General features: G+C 46.7%; 1 protein-coding gene across 2 annotated transcripts in view; it reads left to right on the top strand.

Moving 5' to 3' along the window:
• The window catches only part of LOC119975725 (sodium/hydrogen exchanger 9-like), a 455,770-nt gene that overhangs the window by 332,302 nt on the left and 102,704 nt on the right, over nt 1-20,764 (top strand). For both annotated transcript variants that reach the window (XM_038815548.1, XM_038815549.1), the window contains exon 13: nt 2,541-2,589. In XM_038815548.1, the coding sequence (XP_038671476.1) occupies nt 2,541-2,589 (49 nt within the window). The remainder of the gene's footprint in view (nt 1-2,540; nt 2,590-20,764) is intronic.

The following is a 20,764-nucleotide window of genomic DNA, read 5'->3' as shown; positions in this document are numbered from 1 at the left end:
TAAATTGCTCATTCCACATTAGCACGGTCTCCTGTTAATGTATTCCTTACCCTCAAACCCCCTTTCCTCAACGCCCTACACCATGTAGCTTTCCTCTTTTTATTTCAAAAGGCACCTCAGACTCTTGACCTTGACAAGGCTTTTGACGTTTTCCTGTTGTCCTCTGCTTAATGCTCACTCTTTATTGCCTTCTATAACATTCAAAGGACAGGAGGGATGTTTGGAATAGCATTTGTTATTTATACATAGAACTGAAAGTAGTTTAACACCTGATGCACGGTGTTCACAAAGCACACGCACCGAGATGAAGTGTAAGCTTTGGCCGAAAGAGAAAATGCTGGAAAATCTCAGCAAGTCTGGCAGCATCTGTAGGGAGAGAAAAGAGCTAACGTTTTGAGTCCGATGACTCTTTGTCAAAGCTAACCGACAGGCACATTATATATGTAAGCTTTGGCCTGTGGCCGTCACTTTTGCTCTGTTCAGTTGCTGATGCAGTGTCTGAATATAAAACTCCAGTAGAAGCGCTGATAGGATCTTTTCTTTTCAGCTACTTCTTGTGGCTACAGTGTCAGCAGCTTTTCAATGTAAATACACTGTGGTCCTTAATTAAATTCTTCGGCAACTTCCAAATGTGTCTCATCAGAGAAAAAGAATCGGCATCTTCCGAGCTAATGTACAAACTAGTTCAGATTTATTAATTTTGAATGAAAACAGGCTCCAAACATCCAATCTTAGTAGAAGAGAAATTGTCTTGACAGCTATAAAAACTCTTAGAAGTGCACACTTTCCATTTCAAGGTCGAGTAAATGAATTCTGATTGCTTACAGAAGAAAATAACTTACATTTATATAGTACCATCCATGACTTTGGGATGTCCCAAAGTGCTTCAACACCTATGAAGTACAAGTTCTTCTTATTGTAATGTTGGAAACATCGCAGCCAATTTGTGCACAGCAAGATTGCACAAACAGCAATATGTTAGCAACATTGGTTAAGGGGGAAATGTTGGCTAGTGTACCAACGAGTACTCCCTTGCTGCTCTTCAAAGTAATACCATACGATCTTTATGACCGCCTGAGAAGGCAAACAGACCTCGACTTAACGTCTCATCCGAAAGATGGCACCTCCAACAATTCAGCACTCCCTCCGTGTCTTGTTGGCGTGTCAGTCTAGATTCTGTGCTCAGGTCTGTGCAGCAGAAGTGGACAATGTGGGGGGGGGGGGGGGGCGTGGGAGCAGCTGGAGGCGGCGTCATGTAAGGTATTATTCTGGGAGCTTTGATAACAGCTCCTTTGCCATTCTCGCCGACCCTTTACTCCACAGGTCCGGTGGTGGTGGCGACACTGCGGATCTGGGGACAGTAGAGGAGGTACAAGAATGTGGAGGGGGTGTCGGTCTGGCCCCTGATATGCAACAACCACAGGTTTGTCCCGGGTAGGATGGATGGTAGGTTCCAGAGCTGACAGAGGGCAGGCATCAGAAGGATGGGAGATCTGTTCATAGACAGAAGCTTTCCCAGTTTGAAGGTGCTAGAGGACAAATTTAACCTCGCCAGGAAACACCTCTGCAAGTACGAGCCTTCCTGAAAAAACAGGTAGTGGCCTTTCCGACGCTGTCGCCACTGAGGATACAGGACAGGGTGGTCTCCGGCACCTGGCTGGGGGAGGGGAAGGTGTTGGATATCTACCAGGAACTACAGGAGGCGGAGGAAACCATGATGGAGGAGCTCAAGGGCAAGTGGGAGGAGGAGCTAGGTGAGGAGTTGGAAGCGGGTCTGTGGGCAGAGGTCCTGGGCAGGGTTAATTCCTCCTCATCATGTGCCAGGCTCAGTCTAATTCAATTTAAGGTGGTCCACCGGGCACACATGACGGCAGCGAGAATGAGCAAGTTTTTTGGGGTAGAAGACAGTTGTACGAGGTGCAAGGGCAGCCCTGCAAACCATGTCCACATGTTTTGGGCATGTCCGGAGCTTAGAGTGTTCTGGCAAGGGTTCGCAAGGGCAATGTCCAAGGTGCTTAACACACGGGTGGTGCTGAGTCCAGAGATAGCGATCTTTCGAGTGCTCCTACATTGTGCAGAAAGATCTAGAACCCCAGCCATGTCGTTAACCCAAGTCTCTACACTCGGGAGCTTCGAGTCCTTCCACATTAATAAATCCGTCTCTGGACTACTAGGGAGGCAAAGGCCAAGACGTCAGCCTCTTTCGCCCCCTGAACTCTCGGATCATGAGGTCCCAGATTCAATTCTGGATCCGGGTCACTGTCCTTTTGGAGTTTGCATGTCTGCATGGGTCTCACACCCACAGCCCAAAGATTTACAGGGTAGGTGGATTGGCCACGCTAAATTGCCTCTGAATTGGAAAAAAAGCATTTTTTTAAAAAAGTAGATAAAGGCACGTTGGTCACTGTGTAAAGTTCCTCAAGACCAACCAAGAATTTGAAAGCCAATACGTGGGATGTGGTTTAAGGGATGCTGCACTGAAGGTACAGGTATAGAAGGCTGTAAATCACTGATTCTCTTCAATTTCTTTTGTGTAACAGGGTGGATGTAAACCCAGATGATGAGTTCAACCAGGAAGGTATACATGTGGTAAGCACAACAATGAAATGGATGTTTGTTGTAAATAAAAAGATGCGTCATTCAATGTCCATTGCTCAAGTTCTCCTGACAGTCATTCACAATCGTTTGCTTTCCATAAGGCCTTCGTAGTCTCTCAGTTGGTAGTTTACCATCCATTTACCTTGTGTTTGGTTGTTCCATGGCTTCTGTCATCAGTTCTGAGTCAATGGCAAATGGCAGCTCCACATTCGGCAAAACAGGCATCAAATTCGGGTCCATTACAATGCGGGAGGCAACATTCCGAAAGCCAAAGGCCCTCCCAGTAGGCCATGATGCATTTCTGAATTCCTGTGGCAGGTTTAGTTTGTATTTACTGTGCAAATACAGCAACATTATGATCCTGATCTCTCTCCTTTTTCCCACGTTACATGGGGTCACCACACTATTGGTTGATTACCCTTCTCCATCCCCATTCATATCAGTGATCCTTTTTGGATTTGACGGGTGGTTTTACAGCTGGAAGCCATTCCACTAACCACTTCCCATTTATCCAGGCCGTGGATTGGAACCAATACACATTGGACTGTCTGTTCGAGTGGTGTAGCTCCACCATGGCCAAGAAGTCCTGGATTGGAGCTCGAACCTTGAGCTTCCTCGCTTCAGAAGCATCGCCCGAAATGCAAACAGACCTCCACTACTCTATTATTTTTTTCCCGATGCAATAAAAAATAATCCCAGTGTTCAGAGTCTCTTTTCAAAACAATAGTTTTTCATGTCTGGCATCAACTTTGTGAATCTAGTAAATTTTCTTTATCATTTGCAACTCTGGCTCCCAAAACATTGCAATGCAATGTGTTATTTGTGGCCTAACCAATGTTTCATATACTTCACCACCCTAGTACCCTATGATTCTAGTTATACAACCAGAAATTCTTTGGCCGGGATTTTCTGGTCTTCCTGCCAGAGAGATCTTCTGGTCCCACTGAAGGCAATCCCCCCCCCCCCCCCCCATCCCTGGGGCGGGTTTCCCGGCGGTACAGCCGGCAAGTATCACAAATGGCCATTAACTTCAACGGGAATGGAAAAACCTGGTGGTTTTTGTGCCTCCACTACCGGAAAACCCACCAGTGGGGGTGGGCGGGGATTTGCCTCATGGAAGAGACATTGGAAAAGTTGGAAACAGTTGAACACTGGGAGGCTTGAAAAGGAACCAAGAATTATCTGTTGAGGAGGATGGAGGAGAAAGTAGAATGATCATGCTTCACTGGCGGGGTAGAAGGAGAATTCCAATATTAACTGAAAAAAGAAATGGACAGAATTGCAAATGTTGATTGAGAGGAAGAATGGGGCAGCATGAACTGGGATGGAAGAACTGTGTCAGTTTCAGCTGACCAGGGTGAAGACCGAAAGCCTGAAGTGAACTTTGGGAGGGGTGCGGTTTAAACTGGGGAAAGGGACATGGCCAGCATATTCTAGAAAGTTTGGAGGAGGAGAGGGTCTCTGTGGGATTGGGGAAGGGTGGGAGGCGCGGGTTGATGCGATGATATCTGTCCCAATAGGGCTCTAGTTTAAACTGAAGTTAGCAGGCCTGCTAAAAATGTAAGTGAGAAATTGTTTCATCCATTTTCAGATTAAAAGTATATAAACTTGCAATTTAAATTTATAACTAAAGAGGGTTACAATTTATTAACTTGTGGAGTAAGCCATTGGTTAGGTTTTCACCTGTACCCTCCAACTCCAAAAATAATACCACATTAAAATGGGTCATCGAGTGTCTGATTTGATGGCAGGGTGAGCAAATAAGCGTCCGCCCTGCTAGTGATGAGTTGGGGAATGCGTGACTTCAAGTTTTGTTTTCTAAGTGTTGCACTATATTGTGGAGAAAGCCACCATTGCCGCCGCCGGCGACTCCAACGCCGCTTTTTCCGCCCGACATTGGCCTTTGCCGCTATCGGAGAAAGTTCCAGCTCTCGGGTGCAGAAAGGAAAGTCTCAGCAAGAGAACTGTAAACTAAAACTTTCTTATTAGTAGTTCAGAAAGGAGCTGTAAGGTCTGAAATGTTTAGTGCAGCATTTCACGGAATCACAGGGTAATGCAGTGCAAAAGAGGCCCTTTGGCCCATCGAGTCTGCACCGACACATGAAAAACACCTGACTAAAGGGAACAGCTGCTCCCTATCCACCAGTCCATGCTCCACATAATCTTGTACACATCGATCAGGTCGTCCCTCAACCCAAACCTATTCAACCTCTCTTCCTAACTTAAATGTTCCATCCCAGGCAACACCCTGATGAATTGCGTCTGCACCACCTCCAGTACAATCACATCCATCCTATAATGTTTGAATCAGCTCCTCAATTGTCGTTGTATTTTCACCTTGCTTTCACCGGCTACAACATGTAGGAATCCATGACTGTGCCACCAAATTTGAAAGTTAGTTGAAAGACCGCTCCAGTTGAGCATTTAGAATTTGTTCATAATCAACCTGCTTCTGCCGAGGGAATTGTACACAAGAAGTGTAACACATTCCCGGTGAACATGGGCATCGGTAAGTCAGAGCTGGCTTTGCCACGTGCTTGTATTTTTCCCAGTTTTCTCCCCACTCCGGCACTCAAATCCACCTTCATCAAAATGGCAATTGCCCCTCTGCCTCTCAGGACTACTTTCAGTTTCTTGTTTTTGTAACCCACCTCTTATTCCGTCCATTGTTCCACTCTTGATTCTCGAGGTTTTTAATTTAATAAGGAGCCTTTCATATGAGACTTTATGAAAAACATTCACAAAGACCATATAATTCATAGCGTAGCAAATTCCATCATTTGCATGATCTGTAATTTCCTTCAAAAGGTCCAGGAGGTCAGACTCTTCCTCTTGCAAATTCACACTGCCTGTTTATTATTAACTTATTACTACAAAGGTAACAATTATCGGACAGAATCTTTGTTTTGTGGATCTATGCTGGCTATTCTCACTTTGTCTCGCTTTGCGACCTAAAACTATAGTCATTCTGGATTCTTCTTTCTGATTCTTATTCGGTGATATTGATCAAAAAAAAATCCAAATTTGTGTACAGTATTGTTTCCAGCAAATTGTATATGTTTTTGAACTGTATCCATGTATTTGATTAGCTCTGTTAGTAATGATGATTGGATGTTTTCAGGAAGTGGTCTATAATCATGTCCAAATCCTATAACACTCTTTGTCATGCACCCCATTAATTTTGTATGCGTTTTGTTTTTCCTGCTGTATTTCACGTTACTTTCTATTTAAAAGCCAAAATACATTCTTTAACGCAGGATTTTTCAAACTGCGGGTCGCGACCCACGGGCGGGTGTCAGGAGGGCCGTGGTGATCGGTTGCAGCATTCCTGATCGTGGGAGAAACTCCCAACAGCCACGACTGGCTTTTAAGTTGAGAACGCTGGCCGTAACCACCTTTAAATATGAATTAAGGAGTCTTCTTGCCAGAAGGGGTGGCAGAGAGCAGGTTACGCACTTGGCACGTCCATTAGCGTCACATGCTGTGTACATCTGTGCTTTGGTTGCAAAATAATGGGGGGAGATTCCTCCACTTTGTAGCTTCCAGCAAGCAAGCAACAGGGCAGTGAGGAACTGGATAATTTTGTAACAAGGAAGAGTGGGCCAGAGGCACAAATCAGGCCAGGATCTCACAACTGAATCTGCAGGATAGAGCTCCTCGGGTTAGTCCACGGCAGATCAAAGCAGTGCTGGTGTGAGCTGTATACGGAGCTCCAGGGCCTCTGGTGAAAAACCAATTAAGAAGAAACTGAAATCGGAACCAAGCAGTACAAAGATGATTTCTTGAGGTATGGCTTTGTTAATTGTGCCAATGCAAATCAGCGTTTGAAGCCCCTATATGTTTTATACAGGGAAGTACTAGCAAATTTAAATTTAAATTGCTGAAAACTTCAAAGGCATTTGAAGACTAAGCATGGTGAGTTTGAAGACAAACTTATTGATTTTTTTCGAAGCAAGGATGCAGCGAGAACTTAAATCATCAGTTGAATCCTTAGTGGAAGTATAACATTGAATGACGAAGCAAGTAAGATCGTGAGGTTAAAGGAGGCTCACTTGTCGCATTATAGGTAACCAAAAATGGTGTGGCATGGGTCGCTACGATCGGCTGGCATGTGTCCCGAAGGTTGGCCAGTTGGTAAACGTGGCTCCTGGAAAAAATCTTCATAAAACACTGTTTTAACCCATTCACATTGTTATGATCCCAGTAGGTGTTATAACTGAACAGGGAGATCCAAGACTGGAACCCTGGTTCTCTACTTTCAGTTTATAAAACATTTAGGAACAGAGTCACAGAACCACCAAGTTGTTTTACCAACAAGGAAAAAACATTTATTGAACTTTAAAAATTGTTTTTTTTTAATAGAACACACAGTGCAGAAGAAGGCCATTTGGCCCATCGAGTCTGCACCTATCCACTTAAGCCCTCACTTCCACCCTATCCCCATAACCCAATAACCCTCCTAACCTTTTTGGACACTAAGGGCAACTTAGCATGGCCAATCCACTGCACGTCTTTGGACTGTGGGAGGAAACCGGAGCACCCGGAGGAAACCCACGCAGAAACGGGGAGAACGTGCAGACTCCGCACAGTGACCCAGCGGGGAATCGAACCTCAGACCCTGGCGCTGTGAAGTCACAGTGCTAGCCACTTGTGCTACCGTACTGCCCTAATTGTATTAGGATACTATACTTCTTTATTCCATCCTTACCTTAACAAAAACATACAGATTTTAAAATGAACATAGATTACAAAGTAAATCTTAAACTGGCCTTATTAGGGGAGGAGATGGCATGTGGTATTGTTACTGGACTAGTAAGCCAGAAACCCAGAGTAATGCGCTGGAGACCCAGGTTCAAATCCCGCCACTGCAGATTGTGAAATTTGAATTCAATGAAGAAAATATGGAATTAAGAACTAATGATGACCATGAAACCATTGTTGATTGTCGTAAAAACCCATCTGGTTCACTAATGACCTTTAGGGAAGGAAATCTGCCGTCCTTACCTGGTCTGGCCTACATGCGACTCCAGACCCACAGCAATGTGGTTGACTCAACTGCCTTCAAGGGCAATTGGGGATGGGCCATAAATTCTTGCATAGCCTGCGATGCCCATGTCCCAGATTTAAAAAATGAACACAAAGTCCCTTTAAGCACACAGATTAGCTGTGGCAATACTCTGCTCCAAACCCATCTGTGGATTTCTCCTCAGAATCGTCCCAGATGATTGTCATGTGAGAATTTCCAAACTGCATTCCTAAAAACTTCTTTCACAATAATGCTTTCCATTAGCAGTTTGCGTTCTGAAATCAAGTCCAGGTTTTCCAAATGACTCTTTTAAACAAAGTTTTCACTCCATTTTTAACAACGAATCCAGTATCCCATTTAGGATTTCTTTGTCCTGACTGTTGCTACAAAGTGCTCACAATTGCTTTAAATATCGATTCCCAGACTATTAAGAGGGCATCAAACTTTTGATTTACCTTTGATGTCTGCTTTCCTACTTTTAATCTGGTTACTGCAACTATCTCTTTAACTTAGAACACTTTGCTTACTTTTCCCCTTGAATTCTCCTGAACAATGCCTTGATCACTGTTCTCTTAACTCCAGCCGTCTTCAGATATTCTTTGTGTCCCAATTGTCTGGTTATCTAGACTGTATCTGGTTCTTTGGGAAGCCTACCTCTTTGCAGCTCCCTTGTCCTGTTCAGCCTTTCTTTTGCCAGAGTTCAGAGATATTCAAACCCCAGTGACCTGTCTTCAACTGCAAACAAATTCAACTAACAACTAAAATGTAAATGCCTTCCTACCATTTGGTAATCATGTCGTCATGTAGTCAACTAATATCAGAGAGAGATTATATTCAAAGAGATTGACTAATAATTTTAGTTGAAAAACTAAGGTAGTTTTAAGGGATTTATATTTGTGTTGGTAAATATTAGAAATGGGGTATAAATTTTGTCAAGAGTCTGGTGTTATGACCTGTTCATAGTCATTGAAAGAGAAAGCTTAATTGGGAAAGACGCGTCTAAACGTGCTCACTCGGGAATTTTGTTTCCTTTTGGGAAGAACGCGCCCGTGGTCTCCAGAGTTTCTACAAGGTCTGACTCCAATGAAATGAAAATGAAAATCGCTTATTGCACGAGTAGGCTTCAATGAAGTTACTGTGAAAAGCCCCTAGTCGCCACATTCCGGCGCCTGTCCGGGGAGGCTGATACGGGAATCGAACCGTGCTGCTGGCCTGCTTGGTCTGCTTTAAAAGCCAGCGATTTAGCTGAGTGGGCTAAACCAATGGACAGACATCCCACCACACAAACCGAGACTTAAGGAGCAGCTGTAATGTTGTATGAAATTTGAATCCTGAACAAGGACTTTGTCAGGGAACAATATTGATATAAAGCTGTTTTCTTTGCTAATAGATAATTAAGTTATAGCAAACCGATTTCAAGGATAGTAGAGTTAATATTCCCGGGGTGATATTGAGCCCATCAGATGTCAATCTGCCTTTACAACTCAGGAACAAATAGTTCCCAATGAAGCTTTCTCTTTAAATGACTATGAACAGGTCATAAGACCAGATCTTGACAAAATTTATATTTATATCCCTGGATCTGTTTTTATATATGAATGTGATTTTTTTCCACAATGAAAGGTTTACAGTCTCAGCTAAACAAAATTGGAAATTGTGTATTTAAGGAACTGCTCTTGCAATAAAGATACCACCTTGACCACAAATGATTTGCAAGTCCACTCCAGCAGCAAATAAAAACTGTTGCAAATATGGAAAAATTGCAGGGCAGTGATCAGTATTAGTTATTTCTAACACATGGATCCAATGCGAGTCTTCTCTCACTTGTTGCACAATCCTGTGAGAGAACTATAGTTTCACAAAGCTAAAGACATGAGAGGAGGAAATAATTTCAAAGACGTGCAATTTAAATAGTGACAATGCACGTTTACTGGGGTTCTGTTATTAACGTGAGTCCTCCATATCGTCGGACTTTCCCCAGATAGAAGCAGATCATTTAAACTGGCCACAATACGGAACCACCTCCCCCATAAATGCATTCCTAATACTGATTAGGGAAGCTATCAGTTTGTCATAGAGTATTTCCTATAAAATTGTCTTGAGCATTTCCCCACTATGGATATTAAGTTAACTGATGTGTCAGTTTTCCAACGTTTGAATGAGTGCATTCTATAATTCTTCCATCCAAGCCTCTCATTATTTCCTACATTGCTGATTCACTCCTTTCCTTAAAAATGCACCCCATGCTTGTTTGTTTTGCCGTTCTGAGGATCTTTCTTGATCTTCCCTTGTTTTGAAATTCTTGAAATTTCAATGTTAATGTCTGTTAACTGTGGGGTTTTTTTGTTGTGAGAATGTTTGAACACCCCCACTCATTTCAGATTTGGCTTGATAAGCCTGTGTCTTTATTAGTGATGGGCGTTACTGGGTTAAGCGAAACAAGAGCCTTCCTCTAGCTTTCTTTCTCTCCCTCTCTCCGAACCTACTGCTCCTACCCTCTCATACCAAAATAACAACAGATGTATTTGTGTTGCCATCCTGCTGAGCAAGTTGCGAAATTGAAAAGGAAAAACAATGAACAATATCTGTTTCCATGGCTCTCAGAGCACAAGTGACTTATGTTGGAACTGGCTGCCTAAAATAGATCAGTGTTCCATTTCACAGCATTGACATCTTTACCTTGAAGGTGCAAACAAAATTCACCGAAAGGTGGTACACATCGGTTTTAGTTTGTTCAGACATATTAACCTTTTACCACAATTGTTTTGTTTTTGGAATGAATTGCGACTGTCTGCAGCTACCTGTTTTGTTTTGCATGAAGCCATTTTTCATTTGCAAACAGATATCTTTAAGATGCATACGATGTTTGATTATCATTGATTGGATCCTTGTATAATAATGAACAATCACACCCAAATCCTTTGGTTTTAATCTTGGTTCAGAGTGTTGTCAGCGTCATCCCTCTGTTTTCGATATCCATTGCAGTGTGTGCAGCCTACATTTATCTAGATGTCAGCCCATGTGCTGTCCCTTCGCCCATCTTTTTAATGCGCCCATATACCTTTCATTTTTATCAATTTTCAGTCTATTCATTGCCTCGTCTTTTTCCCAGCAGTGAATTCAATGATATTACACAAGATTTAATCTCCTGTAAGTAATCTGTCAACAGTATGACCAGGAAGAGCATTGGCCTGCTGCTCCCTTTACAACATCCCCACTTGGTAGTTCCCCAGTCCCCACGGTTGAAAGCTCTTTCATTTATCATCCCCTTTTGTTCCTCATTTCTAAGCCAACTTTCACACTGTCTAACCAATTTACTGTAAATTCTTTTAAAGGCTCAAACATGTAACCTGTTATAACCCACGTGAGATCTAGGGGTTGGAGCAATCATAGAACATTACAGCGCAGTACAGGCCCTTCGGCCCTCGATGTTGTGCCGACCTGTGAAACCCCTCTAAAGTCCCTCGACACTATTTCCTTATCGTCCATATGCCTATCCAATTATCATTTGAATGCGTTTCGTGTTAGCGAATCCACTACTGTTGCAGGCAGGGCATTCCACGCCCTTACTACTCTCTGAGTAAGGAACCTACCTCTGACATCTGTCCTATATCTATCTCCCCTCAATTTAAAACCATGTCCCCTCGTGCTAGACATCAGCATCCGAGGAAAAAGGCTCTCAATGTCCACCCTATCTAATCCTCTGATCATCTTGTATGCCTCAATTAGAACATAGAACAGTACAGCACAGAACAGGCCCTTCGGCCCTCAATGTTGTGCCGAGCCATGAGCACCCCACTCAAACCCACGTATCCACACTATACCCGTAACCCAACAACCCCCCATCTTAACCTTACTTTTATTAGGACACTACGGGCAATTTAGCATGGCCAATCCACCTAACCTAATTAAGTCACCTCTTAACCTTCTCTCTAACGAAAACAGCCTCCCGTGAGTCTCTGTATGAAGTTGGCCGGGTATGGAACCGACAGAGCAGACCCAGCTGGGAGCTGACATATATTGTAAATACAATTGCTTTGCAATAAGCGTAGCTTTCTTTTACCTACTCGGTTTGGACTTGTATTTGGCCCACTGTATAAAAAAATATCTCGTGAGGTATCTGTGCTGACTTTTCCTTGGGCCCTGTAATATGCATGTGAGAGAAATGTGAAGTCATGCATCTTATGTGGAAGGTGAAAAGGATTATATTCTAAACCGTGTGGTTCTTGCGTTGTGGTTGGTGGGGTAGAGTGAGGGATCCACAGTGCAGACTGCGGTGGAGCAGTAAATGACCAACTGCAACCTCAGGATTTATCTCGTGTTAAATCCGATAGTTATGGTCATATCCAGGGCTTAATAATGAACGCTCGCAGTTTACTATCAAAAGCACCTCAGATTTCTGCCAATCTTTTCACACATAGAGTTATTGGAAGAGAGCTTTGTCATAAGTAGCTGAGGTAGAATCTGTAATATCTTATTAAAAATAAATTAAGGGCGGCATTTCTCGTTCCGGAGTCTAAGGAGGCAGAGAATCGCGACGGGTTCACACTGCCGCTAGGAGCACCGGTGAAGAGAGATTCATGCTGGCAATGAGCATACTGCCTCAGACTTGAATCCCCAGGGGTCTGGGGTCGGAAATCCCGCTGAGAGGCTGACAAGCTGGAGCAGCTTTTAGCGCACCACACAGCCCACACTGTCATGAAGCTAAAAGACCCACTCCCTGGTTACTGGATGTCGACATCAGCAGGATGCTGGACGCCGTCGAGGAGAGCAGAGACACCCTCTTCCTCAGGGTGGGGAGGAGACAGCACCCATGTATAATGACCAAAGCCTGGGAGGATGTGGCCGAGGCAGGGAGTGCTGGCAGCCACACCGAGGACCGCCATACAAAGTAGGAAAAAGATGAACGACCTCCTTGGAGCATCTCGGGTGAGTAACCACCTGTGTGACTCTGACATCTTTCCCACCCTTGATCCCCTGCATCTGCCCCAATCCCCCATATGCCAGCATATCCCTCAGAACCCACTCTCCAGGAACCCCTAACATGCGCCTTTTGCAGACCCAGCTGGGAGCTGACATATATTGTACCTGTTTTGCCAGGTGCCCCTATTTTGAACCCCTATTTTGCCAGGTGTCTTGCCCGCACATACCACCAGCTAGTAGCCACCCCCCCCCCCCCCTTAAAACTGGCATACTGGTGTCTCACCTTTTCCTACTGTGTACCCAAAGATAAAGCAGGCCATAATTGGAGGGAGCGGCAAAAGACAGGTGGGGGCATCCCAGAGATTTGGGCCCAAAGCCCCTTTGAGGAAAGGGCGAAGGAATTCACTGGAGAGACCAAGAACAGGGCAGGGGCTGACATGGAGTTCGATATGAGACGAGGAAACGAGAGTCCAATGCAACTCAGATCTACCTATCTCAAAGCCATCAAATTACATGGTCACCCTGAGTTGTACTGCTGCGCCACCCTCAACATCCTCCCCCCCCCCCCCCCCCCCCCCCGACCCATTCGCGATCATGTTATCCAAATTACATCCCATCAGTGACTGGCACCCGGCCCTTGATGTGGGAAGCCTCTGTCCTCACCATCCATCCCTGCCAAATGGGGTATCGGTAGCTGTCACAGCAGTTGTTAGCAATGAGTTCTGTGGTCCATGTCCTGTTTCTCATAGTGGGGTCTACTCTGGATGTTGTTATTGAGTGAGTCTTGTGCCTTCCTGCCAGAAGCGTGGCAACTGGTTGTGTGGTGGAGATGTCCATACTGCGCAGGCATGAGGCTCTATGCTAACAGACTGGTGTGCAGGTGCGTCCTACAGAAGGGAGTATCCTGGGGATGTGGGCCTTTGCTGGGACCATAGCTCCAGGGTGATGTGGAGCCAGGGTTTATCACAGAGCTTGTGACAGGGCAGGTTGCCTGGGCGGATCTGGGATGGATGGACCTGCAGGGCTTGGAGACATCGCCTGATCCTTATGAGTAGGTTACCTGACAGTCTCACTGTGAGGCTGTTACTGAGTGTGGCAATGTGCCAGGGAGGATTCCAGCGGCTCCAGTGCGTGTGTCCTTTGTTTGGGGTTAGCTTTGTTAATCCCGTGCTTTCTTGATGGGCTGCTGTGCATCTCGGGAATGCAATGATGAGTGCGGTTGTGTGGTACTTGTTCATGGTTACACCCGTCCTCTTGACTCCTGAGACATGAGGGTCTCCAGATGGACGAGCTGGAGACATGATCAGGAGACATCAGAGCATTTCCTGGAGCCTGGTAACTTACCGTCAGGAGCCTGTAAATTACACCTAAAGGGGTGGGTTTCAATGCTTTTGGAGCAGCTATGGGAGGTGTTCCCGGGGCACCCCGATCCCAAGGGGGACACCCCGTGTCCACACACTTGCCACCAAGTTGGTCCTCACTAGTCCCAGAGCTCCACGCATACACCCCCCAACCCCCCACCCCCTCCCCACCCAACAAACCCGATTCATGTTGAAAGTTTCCTCACCTCCTTGTTCTCTTTGCCTTCCCCCCCCCCCCCCTCCCCCCCCCCCTCCCCTACATAGGCCATGGCACCGGGGTGCGGAATGGAGAATACCAGCCTAAATATATAATTGAAAGGCAAGAAGGTTAAATAAGAAGTTTGAGAGATCAGCATAGCCTAGATTACTTCAGTTGGGGAGTTGATTCACGCAATGGTTGAATGGCTTCCTTCAGTGCTATAATGTCTATGATTCACTTTTTATTCCGAGCATCATTTGCAAAGCGACAAAATCATTTCCCCTGCTTGGCTAATTGATTCATATTTCACAGATTAATGTTGTCCTCCTCCCTTTTTAAATATCAAAACTTCCCATCGGACAGATGGTGCAGAAATTGAACTTTCGGAAAATATTACCTCGGATCTCACTATAATTTCCTCACTTAACTGTCTTGCAATTGTGGGGAGATTTCTGCTTGCTATTTTTTTGAGAGTGCGGTGGAGACTGATGGGCAGATTTCTGAGCCAAATTAAACGGATCTGTGAAGCTCGACCGTAATCAACATTTCTGAAGAATTCACTCAACAGGTGTAACTCTCAATATTCACACTCAGCTAATGTGCCAACTTATATTTAGCTTAAGAAATTGATCCCACTTACTTTATCTCCTATCCATCTCTCAATGCCTTCTTAATCTCATTTTATTTATCCCCGGTTAACTATTTACTCATAACTTTGATCATTATTTATTCCACCTTATTGCAGGGAAAGAATCTAGAACATAGATATGATTTTATTACTTGCTGCCTTCTTTCCTCTCCAACCCCCTTCTCCGCTTGTCATGAGTCAGAAGTCAGCTTTTGGGTCAGGATCACCCTAGTCGTTACAAATAGGTTTGTGCCCAGTCATGTGACCCCCCCCCCCCCCCCCCCCCTTCCTCCAAGGGACCAGCAGGTCCAATTGCAGAAATTAACCTTAAGTGGATTTGTTGCTGGAAATAAGGGGCGGGATTCTCTCAGCCGGGCCGGAGAATTCCTGCGACCAGCACGAATCGCGCCAAGCCGCCCCGACGCCAGTACGCGATTCTCCGCAGCACGGAGGATTGGCGCCGGCGTGGTTGGCACGTTGCCGGTAGGGGGCCGCTCTACGTGCCCCCCCGCCGAGCGGAAGTCACAAAAAACCCGAGTCCCCAGGGCCGGCTCAAGGCACCGGCAACTCGGGCAGTCGCCCGGGGCGCCATGCGCTGGGGGGCGCCAGAGACTCGGGTCCCGCGCATGCGCAGTTGGGCCGGTGCCAACCAGCGCATGCGCGGTGGCTGCCCTCCCCCAAGGCTCCGCCCCGCTCGGTCCCCCCCCCCCCTCGGGTCCGCCCCCCCCCCCCTCTCAGGTCCGCCCCCCCCCCTCGGGTCCGCCCCCCCCCTCGGGTCCGCCCCCCCCCCTCGGGTCCGCCCCCCCCCTCGGGTCCGCCCCCCCCCCCCGGGCCCGCCCCCCCCCCTCGGGCCCGCCCCCCCCCCTCGGGTCCGCCCCCCCCCCGGGTCCGCCCCCCCCCCCTCGGGTCCGCCCCCCCCTCGGGTCCGCCCCCCCCCCGGGTCCGCCCCCCTCAGCCCCCCCCCTTCGGCCCCGCCTCTCCCGTCCCTCAGCCCCGCCCCCCCCCCCGCCCCTCAGCCCCCCCCCCCCCCCCCCCCCCCCCCAAGGGCGCCGAAGTTCAGCTTGCTCGGGGCGCCAGCAACCCTAGGGCCGGCGCTGCGAGTCCCGCTGGCACCGTTCACACCTGCTCTCAGCCCCGCGGGACCTTCGCGTGGAAGGGTCCAAGGGCGGTCTGTGGGAGGGGTGGGTGGTATCGACTCCAGGGGGGGCTCCGTTATGGCCTGGCCCGCGATCGGGGTCCACCAATCGGCGGGCCGGCCTCTCGGGCTGGGAGCCTCCTTTCTTCCGCACCGGCCCCTCCAGCCCTGCGCCATGTTGCGTCAGGGCCGGTGCGGAGAAAGGAGCCACTGTGCATGCATGCATTGGCGCCAGTGCCACTGCGCATGTGCAGACCCCGGGCGCCCAGAGGATCAGCAGCTGGAGCGGCGCGGATCGCTCCAGTGCCGTGCTGGCCCCCTGTCGCGGCCAGAATTGCTGACCCTGAGGCCATGTTGACCCCGTCGGGAAACACGACGGCGTTTCCGACGGCGTCAACACTCAGCCTCAGGATCACAGAATCCCGCCCAAGCTAGTCAAAGTTCTGCCCACTCATTAAGTAAATGCTGCTTTCCATCAAGGTACATTTCTTTGTTGCTACATTCTCCATCCTGCTTCATCTCGCCTGAGAATGCCTTTTTAAGGTAAAGCAAGAGATTGGCCCACAGGGCCTCAGCTACGAGGGAAAGGAGCTGGCTGTTTAAAGTAAAACTTGGGGTTAGATTATCCAATCCCGCCCGCCGTGGGAGGGAATTTACAGTCCCCCGAGTGGGAGGGGGGACAGTCTTACTTTAGTTAGAAGCAACTCTGGTTAATGTTGTTGATCTGAAATATGACAGCCGGTGGCTAAATTTACCAGTCTGCTTTGATCCTAATCTTTACCTTGTAGCCTTGGTTATGCCAAGGCTGACTGAAGCCAGTGACAATGCCACAGAAGAGCAATTAATGAATGCAGAGGTTAATTGCACTCGGTGCAAATCCAGAATCTTCAGTAAGGTATTTCCAATCTTTTCGGCGGTGCCTGTAATTCTATAAATAGGTTGTTAAACTATGCCAGTAACAAAGAGTTTTATTTAAATTGGAGTGCTAGTACGGAACTCGATGGAAAACCAGTAAAGGATTAACGTCACAAGCAGGAAGAAATGTGTTCTTTGCCCCACTGGTTTAGGGGCTGGTTTAGCTCACTGGGCTAAATCGCTGGCTTTTAAAGCAGACCAAGCAGGCCAGCAGCACGGTTCCCCGTACCAGCCTCCCCGGACAGGCGCTGGAATGTGGCGACTAGGGGCTTTTCACAGTCACTTCATTGAAGCCTACTCGTGACAATAAGCGATTTTCATTTTCATTTCAGTTCACTGGACAGAATGCAGGACAGGTTCCAGCAAAAATAATTAGTACCGTGTTGATTAATCCTTTCCAAAGAAGCAGAAAAATGTTTGGTTAAGAGCGCGATTGAAGTTTAAGGACATTAATAAAAAGAGAGAAGGAATCACTGGCTCCAGGGAATATGATGGATCTATACTTCTGAGACAATAGAATTATAATTGCAAATCAGCTGATCAGACTTCAATTAAAATGTATACTCTGCGCGCTTATTATATTTGTAGATAATGGGTCACTTATAAATTTTGGAGTCGTTTGGGAGAAATTATGTCGAATTTTCCCTCGGGATATTAAGTAAACGGAGCACTGAAGAAAACTGTGCCCAAAAGATGCATCCAAAGATATTTTTTGTGTATTTGGAAATATTGGCAAAAAACTTAATTCTCCACTATTATGTATATAAAGTTGATGAATTAACTATAGGCCATTAAGACACCCAATGCGATTAACTTGTTTTTATGCCTACAAACATTTGTGCCAATCACAGTTTGAAATTAGGCTGTGTGAATATTAGTCTCTGTATATTTTTATAGATTTATATGAAATTGCTTTACTTTCCAAACTATGCAATATAATAATGCTATCTACATTATCACTTAAGCAGCATCTCTGTGTGATTTTATACACATATATAAAAATAAACACTGCCTTATTTATGTATTATCAGATTGATATGATCTTCTCTATGTATTAGAACATATGAACATACCAAAGGTCTTTGCAATAGTTTGTAGAGGAGCTTTACCTGAGCCCAGGCAGATAAATACAACTCATGTCAAAGGTTTGGGTGGGTCTGAATGTACAGAAACCCCCCCCCAATTTTCCTCTGTTGCTAGACTACTGTACCGTTCCTTGACAGGCATGCACCCTGGCCTGCCCAGTTTTCCATTATGTATTCTGCTCATGCAATCTAATTGCAAAATCAAACCGCCCCAGGAATGCCTTAATTGTGATGTTTGTCCACTGCTCTTTAATATTGCGGGTGGTGTTACGTGTTAAAATTCTAAGACCCCAGTATTTGTAGGTTGGGTAGGGGAAGGGAGTGCATACTGTAGTGTAGGGCAAAGTCCAGCAATGCCAGGGGCACCGACGTCCTTCCAAATTTAAACGCTGGACTTCGCTTGAATGTTTTCTTCCATTTCCTGTCGGAGCAGACAGACAAATTGATAGGCTAGCCGGAAAGCCATAGCTAGAGTTCACAGCTGGAGACCGTTGGGAATGGACCCAGGCAATCAGGAAGTGAGGGTGGGGCGCAGGAGATCGGGGGTGGGAGGCAGGTTGCCAATCATGGGAGGGGGAAGAGAGAGGCTGTGGTCAGCACTGGGCAGACCAAAAGCTGACTGGTGAGAGATTGGGAAGTGTTGGGAAATGGGAAGGGAGCACTCCTGGCCCACGGGAAATGCTGTAAAAGAGAATTACAGGAGACTGCCGCTCCTGAGCACTGCTGGCTTTTCCAAATTCTACAAATTCCGCACAGCAACTATTAACTTAGATAAGGCTCCTAAAGACATTGTGAAGCCTGATATAAGTATAGAGCAGGAACTCACACAGCACAAAACCCACCATCAGAAAAGCAGCAACCATCACATATGCAGTAGGTTGGTGATGTTTCCATGGGCGCAATTCTCCCATCACACCCATGGAGGGTGGGGGCAGAGAATCTGGTGGCAGTCAAAAAGTTGGAAACCCACCAGCCTAAAATCATGTTGCCATTCTCTTGATGACGGTTTTGTGGCGAGTCGGCCTTCCTGCCGGCTGGTCGTATGAACGCCATTTGCATTCATTTGCATCTCAGGAATGCTTATCGAAACAGCTGGCTAGACAGGGGCTGGTTTAGCACACTGGGCTAAATCGCTGGCTTTTAAAGCAGACCAAGGCAGGCCAGCAGCACGGTTCAATTCCCGTACCAGCCTCCCCGAACAGGCGCCGGAATGTGACGACTAGGGGCTTTTCACAGTAACTCCATTGAAGCCTACTCGTGACAATAAACGATTTTCATTTCATTTTCAGTGTCCCATCATGCCTTCCAATCTTGCATCACACTCACGTGGATTTACATAGATCTAAAACATGATTGCTAAATCATCCATTGTTCACCACTCCAGCAAGACCAGATCCTGCCCTCCGCCTCCAAGCCGAGCTGGGCTTCATGGACTGCTGGACCCATAGACCCTCATGCGTCACCGGGTCGGATCAATACAGCACTTGGGGTTGGTGGGTACAGGGATCTCCTTCCCCTTAATGCCATACACCAGTGTCTATCTGGACTGCACTGTGCTGCGTGACGCATATGGCCACCCTAACAAAGGTCCAAAGTTTGACTAGGGATGGAGTGCGAGTGAAGTTTGGGGTGGAGGGGGAAGCAGAAGGGTGACCTGATGCAGACAAAGGGGCAGGGGAGGGGTGTAATGTGAAAGCAAGGCTATGCAAGGAGTGGCAGGAAGGGCAAGGGCTCACGATCGAGGCAGAGGGGCGAGGAGTGGATGAGGAAGTCAAACAATGGAAGGCGGAGGGAAGACTGAGAGAAGGAGGTTGGATCCTGACAAGAATGCAAAAAAGCTCACAAACAGGGGGATCAAAGGGATAAAACATTGTTTACTGGAAGGGAACACACAAATACTCCAGGTGCAGTGGGTAGAGATCGAAGTAGGACATGGGCACCTCGCAAGTGATGGGCCCAGGCTGAAAGTGGTTGAATCAAGGAACAGAACTTTTCTTGAGGCTGCTAGTCTTTTTTTCTCTGGGTTGCTGACACTGAATGAGGTCTGGTGAAGACGGGCGGGCTGCAGAGAGTGATGCGAGTGTGCTGCACTATGTGTTTAAACATGGTGGCGAGACCTTCAAACTTGCAAGCTGACATGGGTCAGCTGCCGGCCCGCCAGGTATTTCGGAGGGGAACTAGCCTGTGCAGAATTAATGAGGTTCCAAGTGCAGAATCTGGTGCAGGTTCCCACCGTTCTGGTGAACAAGAAAGCTGCCACAAGAGCCACCCCAAATATTGAGAATTCCGCCCCACGTGTTTATATGTTTAGTACCACGTTTCCCATCCCGACCTGGATAAAGGGATTGACAATATGGAAGCCAAATTTGCTGATGACACAAATTGATCTTATCGAAGGGGTGAGTGGGGGGCTGAAAGGGCTAAATGACTGCTCCTAATTCTCGTGTTCTTGTGAACCTGTCCCACCTCTTTTTTTAATGAGGGGGGGGGGGGGGACAACGTTTAATATGCGGACCCAAGACTCTAAAGCTTTGTGCAAAAGGGACTCCAGCAGAACCACATGTAGTTCTACTGTGATTTTCAAATTCATTTAAAGAAAAAGCTGCCAAACGTTCTCGACAATCCGTCCCTTCAAATGTACAGTTTGCGTCAGGCCCGTGTGCGATGTTAAATTCAAGCCCTCACCCTGCTGCAATATGTCTGCAGAGATTCCGAAATCATTCAGCATTTGAAACTGATAGTGGTTAATAATTAAACGTCAAAGAGAAGTTGATGATTTGTACTCCTGTCAGTGAGAAATGTGATTTTAGCAGATAACTGGCTGTCTTCCAGTTTGTAAGGCAGTTCAGTCAAAGTGGACAGCTGGTAGCTGGAAATTCCAGCATGACCTTTCC

Source organism: Scyliorhinus canicula, chromosome 13 (genome assembly GCF_902713615.1).
Source record: "Scyliorhinus canicula chromosome 13, sScyCan1.1, whole genome shotgun sequence".
Lineage (NCBI taxonomy): Eukaryota > Metazoa > Chordata > Chondrichthyes > Carcharhiniformes > Scyliorhinidae > Scyliorhinus > Scyliorhinus canicula.
This window is presented reverse-complemented; position numbering and strand designations above follow the sequence as displayed.